Genomic DNA, 19,728 nt, shown 5'->3' with positions numbered 1-19,728 from the left:
TAGAAAGAAGCATAAGCTTATTTAATCCTACCCCTTCTCCACTCCGTATTATTAATAATAATCAATAACAATAATCATCAAATTAACTTCATGATTCGGTCATCTCAATCTTGTCTTAATACATGTCTTACTTTACTTTTGTGTTACTTTTTCTCATCTGGGCTGGACTTGCTTCTTTGTTTTTAATATAAAAAATGTGAAAAAGTGAAAAGAATGAGCCTCAGGCTGAAGGAAATGTAAATATGACTTTAGGTGTACAGTAGAGAGCAGTTTAAACAAACCTTTCAGCTTTCAGTTCAACACTTCGGAGCAAATATGACTAAAGCAGAGTCTAATGTTTGGATTCCCAGAACAGACATGAAAATATCAGCAGCACACGATCATAAAAAACAAACAAAACTTTATTTGGACTTTAAATACAGACACACTCGTTAAAATATCAGTCATACAGAAATATTACAGAAGGAAACTGTGATGCATTTACAAAACAATGTGCAAACATGAAGAACGCTCTTTTAAATGTATTTTACACAATAAATTAAGGAAACAAGATGAGAAGATAACTTTTAAAGAGCTAAATAAATACAGTGCTACATCTACAGTGCCTCGGAAAATCATCAAGAAATAATAAACGATAAAATAAACATTAACAGGGAAAGTGCAACATCAAATTAATTCAAGAACAATTCTAATCAAAACATTCAAGTCAAATACGTTTACAAATGGTGCAATAATTGGTCCGTACAGATCAGTGATTAAGAGAAGTTAAAAAGCACTATTAATCATATAAACATATTCACATTAAACTCTTACGCACCTGTAAATAGTTAAAAACCTGTTGAATTTTGGTTAAAACTTTTTAAAACATAAAAATTTAATCATAAATGCTTAAAAATTAAGGAGCTTCACGATGCCATAGAAGAACCTTTTTTGTCTAAATGGTTCCATGAAGAACCTTTAACATCTGAAGAACCTTTCTGCTTCACTAAAGCTTCTTTGTGGAGAAAGCAGGTTCTTCAGATTATAAAGAGATGGTTCTTTGTGGAACCAAAAATGGTTCTTCTATGGCATCGCTGTGAAGAACCGTAAGCACCTTTATTTTTAAGAGTGCACTCCAACTTGAAACCGTTTGAAGTGGTTTATTTCAGCCCGATTGCTTCAGCGCAGGGACGAGGAGCCCCTGATTTAGCAGCATGTGTGATCTCTCAGATCCTCAGTGTGTTTGCATACAGAGCTGCGTTTGCTCTGGAAGCCTCCTCAAGAGCACTTGGTGAGAAAACGAGCGGCCCGTCCAGCGGGACGCTCCGGACCCGTCCCTAATCGTCAGTAACATCCGTCCCGCCAGCTCCCGTCCCTCAGCGCGCTCAGCGTCGCCAGGCTCTTCGGCGCCGGCAGCAAACTACAGCAATACAGCAATCAACAACTCCTCACAATAAAGCATTATACAGTAACAAACACTGCTGGGGAACTTACTTTTAAAAGTGTTACAATATTGCGTTACTCCCTAAAAAAACAACTATTAATATTGCTTAGTTACTTTTTATGGAAAGTAATGCGTTACATTAGTTATGAGTCACTTTGTAAATCTGGGCAGGGCTTGTTTGTTTTTAATATAAAAAGTCTTCTTGTCCAAATGTAAAGCCCTTTCACACCAAAAGTGAAGTGAATCCGGCTCAGACTGAAGGAAATGTAGATTCAGGTCTGTACAGTAGAGGGCGCCGCTCAAACTAATCACATGAAGAATATGACGCAGGAGAAGAAAGTTCAGCACTATTCAGCAATAACTACAATCAAACACGTCATTTTTGATTATTAATATGATTGAAGTGAATCATGGAAGGTTAGTAGCAAAGACAATAAAATGGGATTAAATACATAAATAATATTTGTCTTATTAAACATCTCATTTGACTGTTTTTATTGATTGTGAGGAACACTGAATGTGTTTTAGTGCAGGTGAGATGAGTAAATACATGTTGATATTTAGTCTAGAACTACAGTAAGATCATGTAGATATTTAGTCTAGAACTACAGTAAGATCATGTCGATATTTAGTCTAGAACTACAGTAAGATCATGTTGATATTTAGTCTAGAACTACAGTAAGAGCATGTAGATATTTAGTCTAGAACTACAGTAAGATCATGTAGATATTTAGTCTAGAACTACAGTAAGAGCATGTAGATATTTAGTCTAGAACTACAGTAAGATCATGTAGATATTTAGTCTAGAACTACAGTAAGATCATGTAGATATTTAGTCTAGAACTACAGTAAGATCATGTTGATATTTAGTCTAGAACTACAGTAAGATCATGCTGATATTTAGTCTAGAACTACAGTAAGATCATGTAGATATTTAGTCTAGAACTACAGTAAGATCATGATGATATTTAGTCTGGAACTACAGTAAGATCATGTTGATATTTAGTCTAGAACTACAGTAAGAGCATGTAGATATTTAGTCTAGAACTACAGTAAGATCATGTTGATATTTAGTCTAGAACTACAGTAAGATCATGTAGATATTTAGTCTAGAACTACAGTAAGATCATGTAGATATTTAGTCTAGAACTACAGTAAGATCATGTTGATATTTAGTCTAGAACTACAGTAAGATCATGTAGATATTTAGTCTAGATCTACAGTAAGATCATGATGATATTTAGTCTAGAACTACAGTAAGATCATGATGATATTTAGTCTAGATCTACAGTAAGATCATGTTGATATTTAGTCTAGAACTACAGTAAGATCATGATGATATTTAGTCTAGATCTACAGTAAGATCATGTTGATATTTAGTCTAGAACTACAGTAAGATCATGTTGATATTTAGTCTAGAACTACAGTAAGATCATGATGATATTTAGTCTAGAACTACAGTAAGATCATGTTGATATTTAGTCTAGATCTACAGTAAGATCATGTTGATATTTAGTCTAGAACTACAGTAAGATCATGATGATATTTAGTCTAGATCTACAGTAAGAGCATGTAGATATTTAGTCTAGAACTACAGTAAGATCATGTAGATATTTAGTCTAGAACTACAGTAAGATCATGTTGATATTTAGTCTAGAACTACAGTAAGATCATGTAGATATTTAGTCTAGAACTACAGTAAGATCATGTTGATATTTAGTCTAGAACTACAGTAAGATCATGATGATATTTAGTCTAGAACTACAGTAAGATCATGTTGATATTTAGTCTAGAACTACAGTAAGATCATGTTGATATTTAGTCTAGAACTACAGTAAGATCATGTTGATATTTAGTCTAGAACTACAGTAAGATCATGTAGATATTTAGTCTAGAACTACAGTAAGATCATGTTGATATTTAGTCTAGAACTACAGTAAGATCATGATGATATTTAGTCTAGAACTACAGTAAGATCATGTTGATATTTAGTCTAGAACTACAGTAAGATCATGATGATATTTAGTCTAGATCTACAGTAAGATCATGTTGATATTTAGTCTAGAACTACAGTAAGAGCATGTAGATATTTAGTCTAGAACTACAGTAAGATCATGTAGATATTTAGTCTAGATCTACAGTAAGATCATGTTGATATTTAGTCTAGAACTACAGTAAGATCATGTAGATATTTAGTCTAGAACTACAGTAAGATCATGTTGATATTTAGTCTAGAACTACAGTAAGATCATGTTGATATTTAGTCTAGAACTACAGTAAGATCATGTTGATATTTAGTCTAGAACTACAGTAAGATCATGATGATATTTAGTCTAGAACTACAGTAAGATCATGTTGATATTTAGTCTAGAACTACAGTAAGATCATGATGATATTTAGTCTAGATCTACAGTAAGATCATGTTGATATTTAGTCTAGAACTACAGTAAGAGCATGTAGATATTTAGTCTAGAACTACAGTAAGATCATGTAGATATTTAGTCTAGATCTACAGTAAGATCATGTTGATATTTAGTCTAGAACTACAGTAAGATCATGTAGATATTTAGTCTAGAACTACAGTAAGATCATGTTGATATTTAGTCTAGAACTACAGTAAGATCATGTTGATATTTAGTCTAGAACTACAGTAAGATCATGTTGATATTTAGTCTAGAACTACAGTAAGATCATGATGATATTTAGTCTAGAACTACAGTAAGATCATGTTGATATTTAGTCTAGATCTACAGTAAGATCATGTTGATATTTAGTCTAGAACTACAGTAAGATCATGATGATATTTAGTCTAGATCTACAGTAAGAGCATGTAGATATTTAGTCTAGAACTACAGTAAGATCATGTAGATATTTAGTCTAGAACTACAGTAAGATCATGTTGATATTTAGTCTAGAACTACAGTAAGATCATGTAGATATTTAGTCTAGAACTACAGTAAGATCATGTAGATATTTAGTCTAGAACTACAGTAAGATCATGATGATATTTAGTCTAGATCTACAGTAAGATCATGTTGATATTTAGTCTAGAACTACAGTAAGATCATGATGATATTTAGTCTAGATCTACAGTAAGATCATGTTGATATTTAGTCTAGAACTACAGTAAGATCATGTTGATATTTAGTCTAGAACTACAGTAAGATCATGATGATATTTAGTCTAGAACTACAGTAAGATCATGTTGATATTTAGTCTAGATCTACAGTAAGATCATGTTGATATTTAGTCTAGAACTACAGTAAGATCATGATGATATTTAGTCTAGATCTACAGTAAGAGCATGTAGATATTTAGTCTAGAACTACAGTAAGATCATGTAGATATTTAGTCTAGAACTACAGTAAGATCATGTTGATATTTAGTCTAGAACTACAGTAAGATCATGTAGATATTTAGTCTAGAACTACAGTAAGATCATGTTGATATTTAGTCTAGAACTACAGTAAGATCATGTAGATATTTAGTCTAGAACTACAGTAAGATCATGTTGATATTTAGTCTAGAACTACAGTAAGATCATGATGATATTTAGTCTAGATCTACAGTAAGAGCATGTAGATATTTAGTCTAGAACTACAGTAAGATCATGTAGATATTTAGTCTAGAACTACAGTAAGATCATGTTGATATTTAGTCTAGATCTACAGTAAGATCATGTTGATATTTAGTCTAGATCTACAGTAAGATCATGATGATATTTAGTCTAGAACTACAGTAAGATCATGTTGATATTTAGTCTAGATCTACAGTAAGATCATGTTGATATTTAGTCTAGAACTACAGTAAGATCATGTAGATATTTAGTCTAGAACTACAGTAAGATCATGATGATATTTAGTCTAGAACTACAGTAAGATCATGATGATATTTAGTCTAGATCTACAGTAAGATCATGTTGATATTTAGTCTAGAACTACAGTAAGATCATGTTGATATTTAGTCTAGAACTACAGTAAGATCATGATGATATTTAGTCTAGAACTACAGTAAGATCATGTTGATATTTAGTCTAGATCTACAGTAAGATCATGATGATATTTAGTCTAGATCTACAGTAAGATCATGTTGATATTTAGTCTAGATCTACAGTAAGATCATGTTGATATTTAGTCTAGATCTACAGTAAGATCATGATGATATTTAGTCTAGAACTACAGTAAGATCATGTTGATATTTAGTCTAGATCTACAGTAAGATCATGTTGATATTTAGTCTAGAACTACAGTAAGATCATGTTGATATTTAGTCTAGAACTACAGTAAGATCATGATGATATTTAGTCTAGAACTACAGTAAGATCATGATGATATTTAGTCTAGATCTACAGTAAGATCATGATGATATTTAGTCTAGATCTACAGTAAGATCATGTTCACACACAACACTCTGCACTTACTCCTGATTTCTCTCAACACCAGAGCTGTCACTCAAACACAGGAACTGGCGTTACTCATTAAAAAAAGTAATCAATTATAAAAAAATACAAAAATTTTTTTTACCAACACCACATTTTTGACCGGTGGTGTATATTGTTACAAAAGATTTCTATTTTGAATAAATGCTGTTCTTTTTAACTTGTTATTCATCAAAGAATCCTGAAAAAAGTATTACAGGTTCCAAACATTAATAATAAATCAGTATATTATTATGATTTCTGAAGATCATGTGACACTGAAGACTGGAGTAATGATGCTGAAAATACAGCTGCAGATCACAGAAATAAATTACATTTTAAAGTATATTAACATATAAAACCATTATTTTAAATTGCAAAAATATTTAATAATATTAGTTTTTTTCTATATTTTTAATCAAATATATGCAGCATTGATGATCAGAAGAATCTTCTAAAAATCTTCCTGATCTCAAAGCTCTGAACAGCAGTGTAATACGGTTGTAATCAGTTTACGGTTGTTGAGCTTCATCCTAAAAGCACACATTAATGCGTTTTTCCTGCCAGCGGCTGCTTTACTCGCTCAATCCGCTGCTTCTAGGTCAGCAGATCTAAATTCTTCAGGATCTCACCCTGAATTTTTCATAACCTACTAATTTTAGGTTTTAATCCGAATGAGTCTGGAGTTGAATATGAAAGCAGCTTTGAGGATCTGAAGCGTTTACCTGCGCACCGGAGCGGTGAGTTTGCCTCGAGGGCTGATGAAGGACGAGGGCCGAGGAAGACCGCTGCGTGATGCCGCCGCTGCTGCTTTAGGGATCCCGCTGACCGACAGACTCTGTAAGCTGACGGAGGAGGTGATGGGCGACGGGCCCTTGACGGTGGGACTGACGTACGCTGTGGCTTTGAGCGGCTGACGGGTCGAGAAGTTCCCCACACTCTGGACCCGGTTCTGCAGCTGCGCCGGAGCAGGAACTACACAAACACAAAACACAAGGACATCGCATTGTTGAATACAGCATTAAACTGGACTAATCAACAGACTGATCTCAATGCACAGCATCTGAAATGCTAGTTTTGTCTCGAGCAAAGTCTCATTAAAGTGCTTCGTTATAATTAACTCCCTAAACAGCAGACTCTGAAAATAAGATAACATGACCGCGTTTCGTCTGCAAGCTCTGAAGCTCGTCATTTATTGTACAAACATTATTATATACAGTGCCTTCTACTATACTGCAGCTCATTTCTTTTTCTTCATGGTATTTAGCGCAAGTTAATCAGGAAATGACGATTTTGTTCTCTTCGACGCACTGGATGGAAACCATGCTTTATTCGCAAATGTTTATGCGATATTCCAATTTTGCGCACAAGTTTAATTCGTAGCTTTGGTGCACCGGAAGGACTGCCGCTTTAGCTTAGTTTGTGCCTGCAGTTTAATCATCATTTGAACACGGCAGCTTTTGATCTCTTTTTATCACTCCATAAAAAAACATGCCAGAAAACACAATTTTTGCATTTCTTTTAAAAAAAACAAAATGTTATATAGAACCAGGCAAATTATATATGAACAAATATATGACCCTGGCTGTGAAAACCCAGCTAAAGTCTTTTTTTGTGTGATTTACTGTTTTCTATATAAAATCATCCTTAATAAGGTAAAGAACATTCTGTGAAAATGTAACCTTGATATCAGCAAAACCATGTGAAAGATTGAAATCATAGTGAAATTAATGGTTGAAATCAAGCTGTGATGCTTGTTATCTCATAATTAGATTTTGAGACTTAAGTCTGGATTTCACAGACATATAGATAGTAATAAAACTGTAAGGAGAAAAATCTCATTTTGAGAAAACAGCGTTTAAAGATATGTATTGTAATTGAAATCTACAGATAGAAATAGATAAAGTGCTATAAAAGAAACACTTAAAGGTGTATTTTGGATGTTTTATTTGCATTAGTCTGAAAAAAATACCTCACGAAAAGCCACAAATTTAGAAATTTACAGATGCATGAAAAACAGGGTCTCGCCTTAATAATCAATTTACATTGAAATTTGTACCTGTGTTGTATTACGCTGTATACGCCGTGGACGAGCGCTTTGTCAAATTAATGGATGGATGATTCAGCTGTGGACGCCATCTTTTGCTGAAACGCGGGAATTTATTCGGTGCGCGACTGTCACAGGGCATTATGGGTATTCTCTAGCCGTTGAGTGTACATCGGTTGTACACTCGTTTTTGTGGTGCATTATGGGATTGAATGAGTCCTCTATGGTTTCGAACACCACTTATATTCAGGGTTCCTACTCAAGGCCAAATGTCAAATTCCCTGACTGGTCATTTTGTAGCCAAAGCTCTTGAAATGTAAATTCCTGGCATGTTGGCCTTAGTTAACATATACAGCCTGCTGACTGCATTTGACTTAAGTGATTGCCTGATGATGGGCGGGAAGGGAATAAAATGGTGCAGAAAATAGGAAAAGCGCGTGAAACAATGCACTAAAAAAATACGGTATAGAAAAATTACATTTTGATAAATGGAAACTAAAATTTAAAGCGACAAACAAAAATCCCTGCACTGCAAAAAATGCTTTTCTTACTTAGATTTGTTGTCTTGTTTCCAGCCAAAATATCTAAAAATTCTTAAATCAAGAAGGATTTTCTAGACAAGTACAAATTATTGTCTTGTTTTCAGAAAAAACTAGTCAGAATTAAGTGAGTTTTTGCTTAGAACAAGCAAAACAATGTTATTCCAAACAGAAAACAAGAATATTGTGCTTACACCATTGCCAGATTATTTTGCTTGTTTCAAGCAAAAGAAAACAAAACAAAAAAACATTTAATTTTAACTTGTTTTTTCTGAAAACAAGACAATAATTTTTACTTGTCTAGAAAATCCTTCTTGATTTAAGATTTTTTTAGTTAAAGTGCCCGTATTATGTATTTTTGAAGATGATCTTTCATGCAGTGTGTAACAGCTCTAGTGAATGCAAACATCCTGCAGAGTTTTAACTCTGAAAGGGTGCCGTGTATAAAGTTATTGTCTCTCAAAAGAAAGAGTCGACTCTGAATCATTGAAACGAGTCGTTTATAAAACAATCCCAAGCCGTTTCATGCTGACGTCAGCATAAACACAAATCGACCAATCACTGCAGATTAGCGTCACGCAGAGGAGGGGTTTGGAAAAATGAATTGTTGAGCGAATCGTTTGGGAGTCATTGAGCAAATAAGGTACAAAATAAATGCATATTATAAGAAAATAAAAGTTTTTTTTGACCTTGCATGCACGTCTAACTGTTGTTGGGGACTCCCAAACCAAAATATGAACCTTTTATAACTCATAATAGGGGCACTTTAATAAAACATATCATGATATTCCATGACTTGTCCAAAAATTATATAAAATTCCCTGACTTTCAATGCCTGGGGTAGACCTGTTTAAATTCCATGATATTCTAGAAATCCTCTGACCCGTGGGAACCCTGAATAGTGCCGTATTTGAGGGTATAGTGCAGGGATCCTCAAATCTGGCCCACGAGATCCACTCTCCTGCTGAGTTTAGCTGTAATCCTGATCAAACACACTTGAACATGCTGATCAATGTCTCCAGGATCATTAGAAAATCCCAGACAGGTGAGTTTGATCAGGGTTGGAGCTAAACTCTGCAGTGGATTGTCCCTCCAGGGTAAGATTAGAGGAACCCTGGTATAGTGGGTGATTTCGGATCAGATTGATGCTCTGGAGACGTACTGCAGCTCTGGAGACGGGTCAGAGCACCGGGCGAGTCGAAGCTCTGGCTGTTCCTCATGGACACCGGCGACACCGGACTCAGAGCCGCAGACACCAGCAGGTTCGGCATACTCCTCCTCAGCTTATCTGCAGATCACACGCATGACAGATAAACACATTCATACAACATCTTCACATCGGATTAAAGCCCAATTACATCTGATGTGCTTTAAGAGGATTGAGACACGGCTGTGTGTGTGTGTGTGTGTGTGTGTGTGTTATATAAAGACGCTTAGAGACTCAATCATTCACCTCTGAATATCAGTGAGTTTTTCCCATCAGCCCATCCGGACACATCAGCACAAACGATCATTAATGTATCACATATTCCTTAATAAAACATTAAAGTTGATCAACTTACTCTCATTTTCAACTGATTTCCGCAGTTGATGCCAGAGGATTACACACACACACACACACACACACACACACACACACAGGATGTACAACAGTAACAGAAACACAAGAGAATCAGCTTTAATAGAGATCAGTGCTTAGATCAGTCTGGGGTTTATGGGTAAAAACACTTTCAACAGCCATCAGCTCCAGATCAACACAACCTCAGATTCACATTCATAAAGAATATATCACACTATAAATCTCCCATTGACTTACACTAACTTTCAAAAGTTCGGGGTTGCTGAATTTCTTTTATAAAGTCTCTTCTGCTCACAAAGGCTGCATTTATTTGATAAAAAATACAGCAAAAAATTTGAAATATTATTATAATGTAAAGCAGCTGTTTTCTATGTGAATATGTGTTAAACTGTAATGTATTTCTGTGATCTGCAGCTGTATTTCCAGCATCATTACTCCAGTCTTCAGTGTCACATGATCTTCAGAAATCATAATAATATACTGATTTACTGATCAACAAACATTTCTGATTATTATCAATGTTGAACACAGTTGAATATTTTGTGGAAACCGTGATGCATTTTATTTCTCAGGATTCACAGATGAATAGAAAGCTCAAAAGAACAGCATTTATTCCAAATCTTTTGTAACATTATAAATGTCTTCACTGACACTTTTGATCAAATTAATACATCCTTACGAAATAAAAATATTAATTTCTTTAAAAAAAAAATCTTTCTGACCCCAAACTTTTGTTCAATAGTGTATATCATTAGAACGCACAGCTGAAAATGATGACATCATGTGTGTATACTGGACTGTGATTGGTGTTTTTTGCATTAGTTTGCATACTGAGCTGCAGTCGTGATGTAGTTTCATCATTTCCTTCACACTGAGACACAGTCTCTGCTTCAGTAAATCAGTGTAATCACACATGATCTGACCTGAGCTGCTCCTGAGGCCGGGCTGTGTGTCTCTGCAGTGCACTGGCGTCTGCGTCTGCGTCTGCGTCCAGTCCCTGATGCTGCTGAAGGTGTGCGAATGCGGCAGACTGCGCTGCAGCGGTCCGGCTCGACTCAGACGCGGCTGCGGTGGTGGTAACTGACCGTAGTCTTCATCATCATCTTCCTCCTCGTCCTCCTCCTCGTCCAGGTGTGAATCTCCACGCTGACTGAACTGGAAGGAGAAGCTGGCGCTGCGGCGGTTCACAGAAGAGGAGGAGGTGGAGGTGGAGGCATACTCCTGACGTAAACCTGACGGAGAAACACCCATCACATTTGTGACCCTGGACCACAAAACCAGTCATAAGGGTCAATTTGTCAAAACTGAGATTTATGCATCATCAAAGCTGAATAAATAATAGGGCAGGGCTTGCTTATTTGTTTTTTAATAACAAAAAACAAATGTAACATTTTTTGGCAAATTTAAGGGCTCTTTTCACACCAAAATGTAAATGAATAAGCCTCAGTAAATAAATGGCAAAACAAAATAACTGGTGTTACTTGAAAAAGTAACTCGGATATTTCACTGTATATTTAAAAGTAATGTATATCTTTACTAGTTATTTGAAAAAAGTAATCTGATTACGTAACATGCGTTACATGTAATGAGTTACTCCCAACACTGACCATAGCTTTGTTGCCATTTAAAGTTGTGAATTTAAGTTATGCACAAAATTATAATTTCGAATAAAACATTTGCAAACAAAGCACCGTTTTCAAAAGAACACAATCGTCACTTTCTGGGAAACTGGCACAAAATATAAAAAATTAAAATGAAAGTCTCATTTGAGCACATTTTCATGCACATTTCTAGAATTTATGCAATATCTTAAAACATGCATAAAAATAGGTGGATGGAAACACAGCTAATGATGTATTCACTCTTTAAAAGAAAGGATAAAACAGGATTTCTGAAGAACCAGTTTTGGTTCCGCAAAGAACCTTTCAGCGATCAGTCCCTAAAAGAACCATGTTTTCTTAATGTGAAGAACATTTTAATAATAGGCTAGATAAACAACAAACCTTTTTTCAATATAAAGAGCCTTTAGTTGTATGGATGTTAATGGATCTTCATGGAAACATTAATGCCAATAATGACGACTTCATAAATGCCTTTATTTATCAGAATGTAATATTTAAATAGGCATAATATTTTATATGCATACCCTAGTAAAAAAGTCATATATTTAAAATACATTTATTTCATACTAAGTACAGTTCAATTCTATTAACATATTTACTGACAGATAACTGGAGACCTACTGATATAAAAATTATTATTAAACTTTATTTGGCGTACTACTTGTGCACAATGCACATTTCTTAATATTAAGTCTAAAATGTGTTTTAATGTCACTTTTGATGAGGATTGCATGATCTTTGAATAATATCGGTCTTCAAATTCTAAATATTTAAAGTGCACCTTACATATACTTGCAATAGTAGACTTTAATTGGACTTTAGCACTACTTCTGCACAATTAAAGTACAAAATTAGTTGTTCCAATTTAGCAGACTTTAAGTATACCGGTTTAGTATACTTAAAGTACAACTGCAGGACATTTTATTAAGTACATAAATATGAAAATGTATTTTTAATATACTTAGCATGAAATAAATGTATTTCAAATACATGTAAGTATATTTATTTTTCACTAGGGTAACATTTCAATCATGTTTTATTGTTATAATATTATTAAAATGAATAAATGTGTTTAATGGCCTTATGTTTCTGTATATACTGTGGATCTTCACACTCACTCTCCTCCTGCAGTCGGGCCATCACCTGGACATCCATGAGGTCCTGCAGCTTATAACCCAGAGAAACGCTGTCTTCTTCTGGCTCAGGCGCGCTCACATCACTGTCCAGCGACGGCTGAACGAACACACTGCGCCTCACGCTGTGACCTGACCAACATCACAAACACACATCAACACAAGACCTGATCATGTGACGTCAGCAGGACTTACTGCGACTGGCTGAGTGACAATAATAATAGTAATAATAATAAGTTTAATTAATATAGCACCTTTCCCAAGCACAAGGACGCTTCACAATGATGACAAAAGCATAGATGGACATTAGACATTAGTCCTGAACGTGCGATTACAGTTGCATACCACAGTAATAATGCAGAATCACAATCACACACACACGAAAACAAACAAACACATATTATGACGGTAGTATTGGTTGAACATATGAGTTTAGACTTAAATTCGTGCAGTGTGGTTATAGCCAAGCACAATGAGTTCCACAGTTTAGGGCTATAATAGATCACTGTAAAAAATCATTTTCTTCTTTAGTATTTTTGTCTTGTTTACTAGTATAAATATCTAAAAATTCTTGAATCAGGATGCATTTACTTGACAAGTAAAACAACTTTAGATATTTTGTCTTGTTTTCTGACAATATTATCCCAATTTTGTTTAGTTCTAAAACTAAAAAGAAAAAGAAAACATATCTGCCACTGGGTTAAGAAAAACAATCTTAATTCAAAGGCTAAACAAAATTAATTTTCTTACCCCATTGGCAGATATTTTTGCTTGTTTTAAGCAAAAACTAACTAAATTTGGATACTTTTTTCAGGAAACAAGACATAATATCTAAAGTAATTTTATTCAGAGTTTTGGATATATTGCAGACGGGAGATGGAGCGTACTGGTAATCCAGAAAAAACAGCGTTCCAGTAATCGAGTGAGATGTGATAAATGCATGTACTGGTAATTCAGCATCTTTTGGGCTGATGAAGGAACAGAGTTTGGCAGCTTTGGAGAGTTTACTAATACAAGCATCTAGGTTTACTGAAGAGTCAAGAATGATATCTAAGTTTTTGACTGTGGCAGATGGAATAATTGATGTAGCTTCAAGGTCAAATCTAGGGGCATTTGTTATGTTTTTTGTTAAAGTTGGGGGCCTGACAAGTAAGATTTCTGTTTTAGTCAAATTCAAACTGAGAGAGTTTGAGCAAAGATGGACCTTCCGGAGGAATATGTGAGTTCTGTCAGATTGAGGAGAAGGATGAAGGAGAAGATTTCACAGATTTCATATTAATCACACAGAGTCTGATGGACACAGACTGATCTATTTAGTTACCTCTTGTAGTACACTTGAACCCATCTTTCATATACTACTACACTCAAGTGTACTGCAAGTGAAATTCATTTTGAGTGAATTTAATTAATTTAAAAGTGAATAAAATGGTCAACATTCAGTGAGTGAGTGAGAGTGTATGTGTGTCTGGCGTGTGTCTGTGTGTGTGTGTGTGTGTGTGTGTCTGCGTGTGTGTGTGTGTGTGGGTCTGTGTGTGTGTGTGTGTGTCTGCGTGTGTCTGTGTGTGTGTGTGTGTGTGTGTGTGTCTGTGTCTGTGTGTGTGTGTGTGTGTGTCTGTGTGTGTGTGTGTGTGTGTGTGTGTGTGTGTGTCTGTGTGTGTGTGTCTGTGTGTGTGTGTCTGCGTGTGTGTGTGTGTGTGTGTGTGTCTGCGTGTGTGTGTGTGTGTGTGTTACCTGCTCTCTCACAGGAGGTGCTGCTGGGAAGGGGAGTACAGGGTTTGGAGGAGGGAGAGGAGGTGCAGAGAGGAGAAACTCCAACGACACGAGCACGAGGAAAAACAGGAGAGGAGAAGCCTGACCTCCATCTACTGACTGAAGGAGACAGAGATGAACAACATCACCGACCGCTGCTGTGTGTGTGTGTGTGTGTGTGTGTGTGTGAGAGAGAGAGAGAGAGTGTCTGTGTGTGTGTGTGTGTGTACACATATACAGTATATATACACACACACACACACACACACACATATATATATATATATACACACACACACATAAACAATCTATGAGCCTTGAGTCTGTCCTGATATTGATGAACATGAATCAAACGCTCATCTATCCATTCTCAAACACAATATTCCAGCTGAATATGTTCATGCACACTAGTGATGAATCTGCTGTTCAGTAATCATACACTACACTTAGGGCTCCTTTCATGTAAACACAGTTGCTATGGTTACGCTCATCTAACGCACTCCTACAGGCCAAATATAGCAGCATCAGCACTGGTTAGTAAGGGGTTAACGCTGTGACTAGCTCGGGTGTCTTTGTGAATGTGACACAGGGTTTATTTAGCCGAGTAATGAGCTTACGACTAAATCCTGACCGCATTACAAGCGTCGCAGAGTCAGAGCTGTCCGTCACACTCTCTCATTTACATATTCATGACGGCTCCGCCCCCAGCTGATTGAACACTAGTCACACACTAGACTAGCTGAAGCAGCGTTAATAAGACGCTGCTTATTCTGAGCTCCTGTGTTTATATCCGGCCGCATCCTTACATTAGTCCTCATATCCTCGTCACTGACCGCTCCTGACCTCGTCATCACAAACTGACCCTGAACAGCATCATTCATACAGACATGCACTGAAATACAATCTGTCAAAACTAAGGTCAAATACCAGCAGCTGCAGTAAAATACCAACCTAATGAAATACTTAAATTCGTCAATTTTCAATGTCATTTTACGTTTTTACTGTAAATTATAAGACTTTAACTTTAACAGTGTATATTACTTTAAAAATTGAATTACTAAAAATGTAACCATATTTTACTGTAAAATCACATGAAATGTTCTGTTACATTTATCCCAGATTTTAACTGAATACATTAAAGGAAATTACTGCCAACCAATTAATAGTTTGTTACTGTAGCATTTTTACAGTCTATAACCATTAATATTACTGTTATTTTTACAGTGTGTAGCAGGTGTATTTAAAGGGACAGTACACCAAAAAAATCATCAATTTGCCATCATTTACTCTCCCTCAATGCAGACAGAATCACGGAATCAAGTCATAAAAATTGAATTTACTGAATAATGTGGAATGGCACGGAATTTGTCAAAGTTTGGATGAATTAATCAAAATAGGTCACACCTAAATCACATCACTAAATGGACTAGTATCTGTAAATATTAAGCTGCAAAAAGACTATTTAAATATGAATCCTGCATGTTCTGTGTCTCTGTGTGAATGAATGGTGCAGACGTTCATTTAGTGAAGCATTTCAGCATCTGTTGCATCATTAAATGAGGACATAAACACATGAACAACATCTCCAGAACTGCTCTGAGAGTCACTTCATGAGCATTTTACCCTTTCATTTGAGTAAAACTACTGATGTATCATACACACACAGAAACTTCAAGTTCCTTATAGCAGCCCGTCAAAACAAAAGTTTAATTTAACTACACAGCACAGAATCTCTGGAAAAACTAAACCTTTCATAGGGCTATTGTAAAAATAAATGGTGAGAAGTTACGTTGTTTTTATGCATTCAAATAATTAGACATGCTTAATCTGAACCTGGGATGTTTTTAAACCTTAAGACTCACTTTCACACGCTGGTTTTGAGTCAGACTCTGGAGAGGCTTTTATTTTAGTCCAGTTTTATCTGGCCATGTATGGCTGTGATAATTGTTTTGTAAAGCACTTTGGGATGCGTTATGAAAAAAGTGATTTGGTTGCATGAACTTTCAATGCACAAAACAATATGTGACCCTGCAGCACAAAAGCAGTCATAAGTAGCACAGGTATATTTAGATTTTTTTGCAGCCTCAGATTCCAGATTCCTCTCCTAACAAACCACACATCAATGGAAAGCTGATTTATTCAGCCTCTAGATGATGCATAAATCTCAATTTCAAAAATTTGACCCTTATGACTGGTTTTGTGGTCCAGGGTCACATATTATAAATATCTTCATTTGTGTTCTGAAGATGAACAGAAGTCTTATGGGTTTAGAGTGACATGAGGGTGAGCGAATGATGAAATATCTGCTCTTTTAGACAAACTGACCCTTTAAAGTCACGTGATCCACAAGCGTAATCTTATTATATACTGTATGTTGAAAGTTTGTCTCATTATGAAGATGGCTGATGAATAAGAGGGACTGATGATGAAAGTCACTGAACATATTCTGATGGAATATCAGGTGTTTTCACACAGTTCTGGTCTGGTTTGACGTACCGGACTCCTGTCTTTGGCCGAGCGAGTGTCGGCTGGTGTCCAGCTCGGGCCGATGCTGATCCAGAACGTGTCGAGTCCATCTCAGAGCGTCCAGACCGGCGCCGGACCGCAGATGAGACCTGGGAGACACGTAGAGCCTGAGGAGAGAGCAGAGCGAGAATCAGCTTCTGTGACAGAGTCCTTTTAGAAGACACTAATCTTCAGTCACAAGATTTGGCTTTCATGACTGACCCATGACGCATCGTAAATAAGACAGACACTTAATCGGCTTCCTAATTACTCAGTTTCTCAGTTTAGCTCCTGTTTTCACCTCGCAGTGAATTATTCTGAATACAAAACAAAGACTGATCGCTTCTCAAGCGTGAAGACCAGCTCTTCTGTTGATGGACCATCAGCAAACCCTGATGATCTGGAGCTGGATGTGATTCACAGCACTTCCATCCAAACACAACCGTTAATTACGCCGTTCTGTTCGTGCTAAATAAAGTGCACTGCTTTGTGCATTTCATCTGACTAGTGTTACTGCTGTTGATTTATTGGTGTTGTGTTCAGATCCGTTTTATGCTTCATATGTTCGCTCTGCGATGCATTTTACAGATATCCAGATAATCAAACGGAATATTTCGATTAATAGTGAGTTTTCTAAAACATTTATTTTTCTGTTCTGTAACATGAATGAATCTGAAGTCACTGGGTTTCATCAAGTTTCCTGTAAGGGGTAGGTTTAGGTGTAGGGCAATAAAAAATACAGTTTGTACAGAATAAAAACCATTACACCTATGGAGAGTCCCTACAAGGATAGCTGACCAGACTCTGTGTGTGTGTGTGTGTGTGTGTGTGTGTGTGTGTGTGTGCACCTGGTATTCATCACGTCCTGGGGACCAAATGTCCCCACAAGGATAGTAATACCAGTAAATCTTAATCTTGTGGGGACATTTTTTGGTCCCCATGAGGAAACAAGCTTATAAATCATACAGCATAAAGTTTTTTGAAAATCAAAAACTGCAGCATGTTTCCTGTGAGGGCTAAGTTTAGGTGTAGGGTTGGTGTAGGGCAATAGCACATACAGATTGTACAGTATAAAAACCATTGCGCCTATGGGATGTCCCCATAAAACATGGAAACCCAACATGTGTGTGTGTGTGTGTGTGTGTGTGTGTTTTAAAGTGAATTGGGCTCTGAATCTGGTTCACCTGTCATCTTCACTGCTCCTCATGCTGTTGACTATCTAGGGCAGTGAATGAGTGAGTGAGTGTGTGTGTGTGTGTGTGTGTGTGAGAGAGAGAGAGAGAGAGAGACAACTGTTACACTCCAATTCCATCCACCTATTTTTATGCCCATTTTTTGGAATATCGCATAGAAAAACACTGTATGGAAATGCCAATGTGCATATATTCTAAAAATACTTATGTGTATGTGTAGGATACATTTGTTTTCCGGTAAGAAAACATGCGCATAAACTACGATGGAAACACTTTTACTGAATAAATTCCTTAATGCGCATCAAAAAAGATGTGATTTTGCGATGGGACGGCATTAAACTGACTAATCAACAGACTGATCTCAATGCACAGCATCTGAAATGCTAGTTTTGTCTCGAGCAAAGTCTCATTAAAGTGCTTCGTTATAATTAACTCCCTAAACAGCAGACTCTGAAAATAAGATAACATGACCGCGTTTCGTCTGCAAGCTCTGAAGCTCGTCATTTATTGAACAAACATTATTATATACAGTGCCTTCTACTATACTGCAGCTCATTTCTTTTTCTTCATGGTATTTAGCGCAAGTTAATCAGGAAATGACGATTTTGTTCTCTTCGACGCACTGGATGGAAACCATGCTTTATTCGCAAATGTTTATGCGATATTCCAATTTTGCGCACAAGTTTAATTCGTAACTTTGGATATAAATCTATCTGGTTTCAGCACTGAATCACACAGCAGGATGTGTACTGATCCGGATCATGTGAATCCGGACTCATAAGAACACAATGGATTCTCACCAGGTCTCGTCGGATTCTCCGCTCGCGCTCTGCAGGTCCAGCAGCGTCAGCTCGTCCAGGAGCGCGCGCGGCTCCTCTTCATCATCCTCATCTTCATCCTCGTCCTCGGCGGCGGAATGCGGCTGGAAATACGGGAACGGATCCGGCGGGATGCAGCGGGAGCTCCGCAGCTGCTCGTTCTGCCGCTCCAGTCTCCTCACGAGCTCCTGCAGCTTCTGCACCTGCAGCTCAGCGCGAGCATCCGCCATCATCCGCCGCTCCAGCACCGCCGCCTCCATCCGCGCACCGACACACACACTCACCCGCCGGAGATTACCGAGGAGCACAAAGACGCTCAGCCAATGAGAGACGAGACTGTCACAGTCTCTCCACCCAACACACACACACACACACACACGTCTGGTCAGCTATTGTAGGGACTCACCATTGGCGTAATGAATGATGCATTTATATAGTGCTTTATTGTGTATTGCTGTACACCCAAAGCGCTTTACAATCATGTGGGGAGGGGGGGGGGGGCTCTCCGGCTCTCCACCTGGATGATGCGATGGCAGCCACAGTCTGCAACGATGATGCAACGACGCCAGTGCTCACCACACACCAGCTACAGGTGAGAGATATAGAACCAATCAAATGGATAGGGATTATTAGGATGCCATAATGACAAGAGCCAGAGGCGGCAATTTGGCCAAGACACCCCTACTCTTTACTAGAAGTGCCA

The 19,728-nt window shown here is 36.9% G+C and overlaps 1 protein-coding gene across 4 annotated transcripts; it reads right to left on the bottom strand.

The window, feature by feature from the left end:
- Window positions 1-384: 384 nt before the first annotated feature.
- Window positions 385-19,293, bottom strand: slain1b (SLAIN motif family, member 1b). Of its 4 annotated transcripts, none has more exons than XM_079431654.1 (8): window positions 19,008-19,268; window positions 17,006-17,142; window positions 14,492-14,629; window positions 12,746-12,892; window positions 10,917-11,237; window positions 9,589-9,714; window positions 6,566-6,815; window positions 385-1,399 (listed from the first exon to the last, which is right to left on the bottom strand). In XM_079431654.1, the coding sequence occupies exons 1-8, from the start codon at window positions 19,256-19,258 to the stop codon at window positions 1,324-1,326; spliced, it is 1,446 nt and encodes a 481-aa protein (XP_079287780.1). In that variant the 5' UTR covers window positions 19,259-19,268; the 3' UTR covers window positions 385-1,323. The 4 variants fall into 4 exon arrangements, with proteins under 4 accessions (XP_079287780.1, XP_079287781.1, XP_079287782.1 ...); XM_079431655.1 differs by having other exon boundaries at window positions 10,929-11,237; XM_079431656.1 differs by lacking the exon at window positions 14,492-14,629 and having other exon boundaries at window positions 19,008-19,293.
- Window positions 19,294-19,728: the final 435 nt, after the last annotated feature.

The sequence above is a fragment of the Barbus barbus genome (genome assembly GCF_936440315.1).
Source record: "Barbus barbus genome assembly, chromosome: 13".
Lineage (NCBI taxonomy): Eukaryota > Metazoa > Chordata > Actinopteri > Cypriniformes > Cyprinidae > Barbus > Barbus barbus.
This window is presented reverse-complemented; position numbering and strand designations above follow the sequence as displayed.

Bases quoted from the DNA above. Each gene is read 5' to 3' on its own strand.
- slain1b (XM_079431654.1), bottom strand. From the start codon at position 19,258: ATGATGGCGGATGCTCGCGCTGAGCTGCAGGTGCAGAAGCTGCAGGAG. The intron at 12,893-14,491 runs GTAACACACACA...GATGTTGGTCAG, and splicing joins CACCTCCTGTGAGAGAGCAG to GTCACAGCGTGAGGCGCAGT. The intron at 6,816-9,588 runs GTACGTCTCCAG...GTGTTTGTGTAG, and splicing joins GACCCGTCTCCAGAGCTGCA to TTCCTGCTCCGGCGCAGCTG.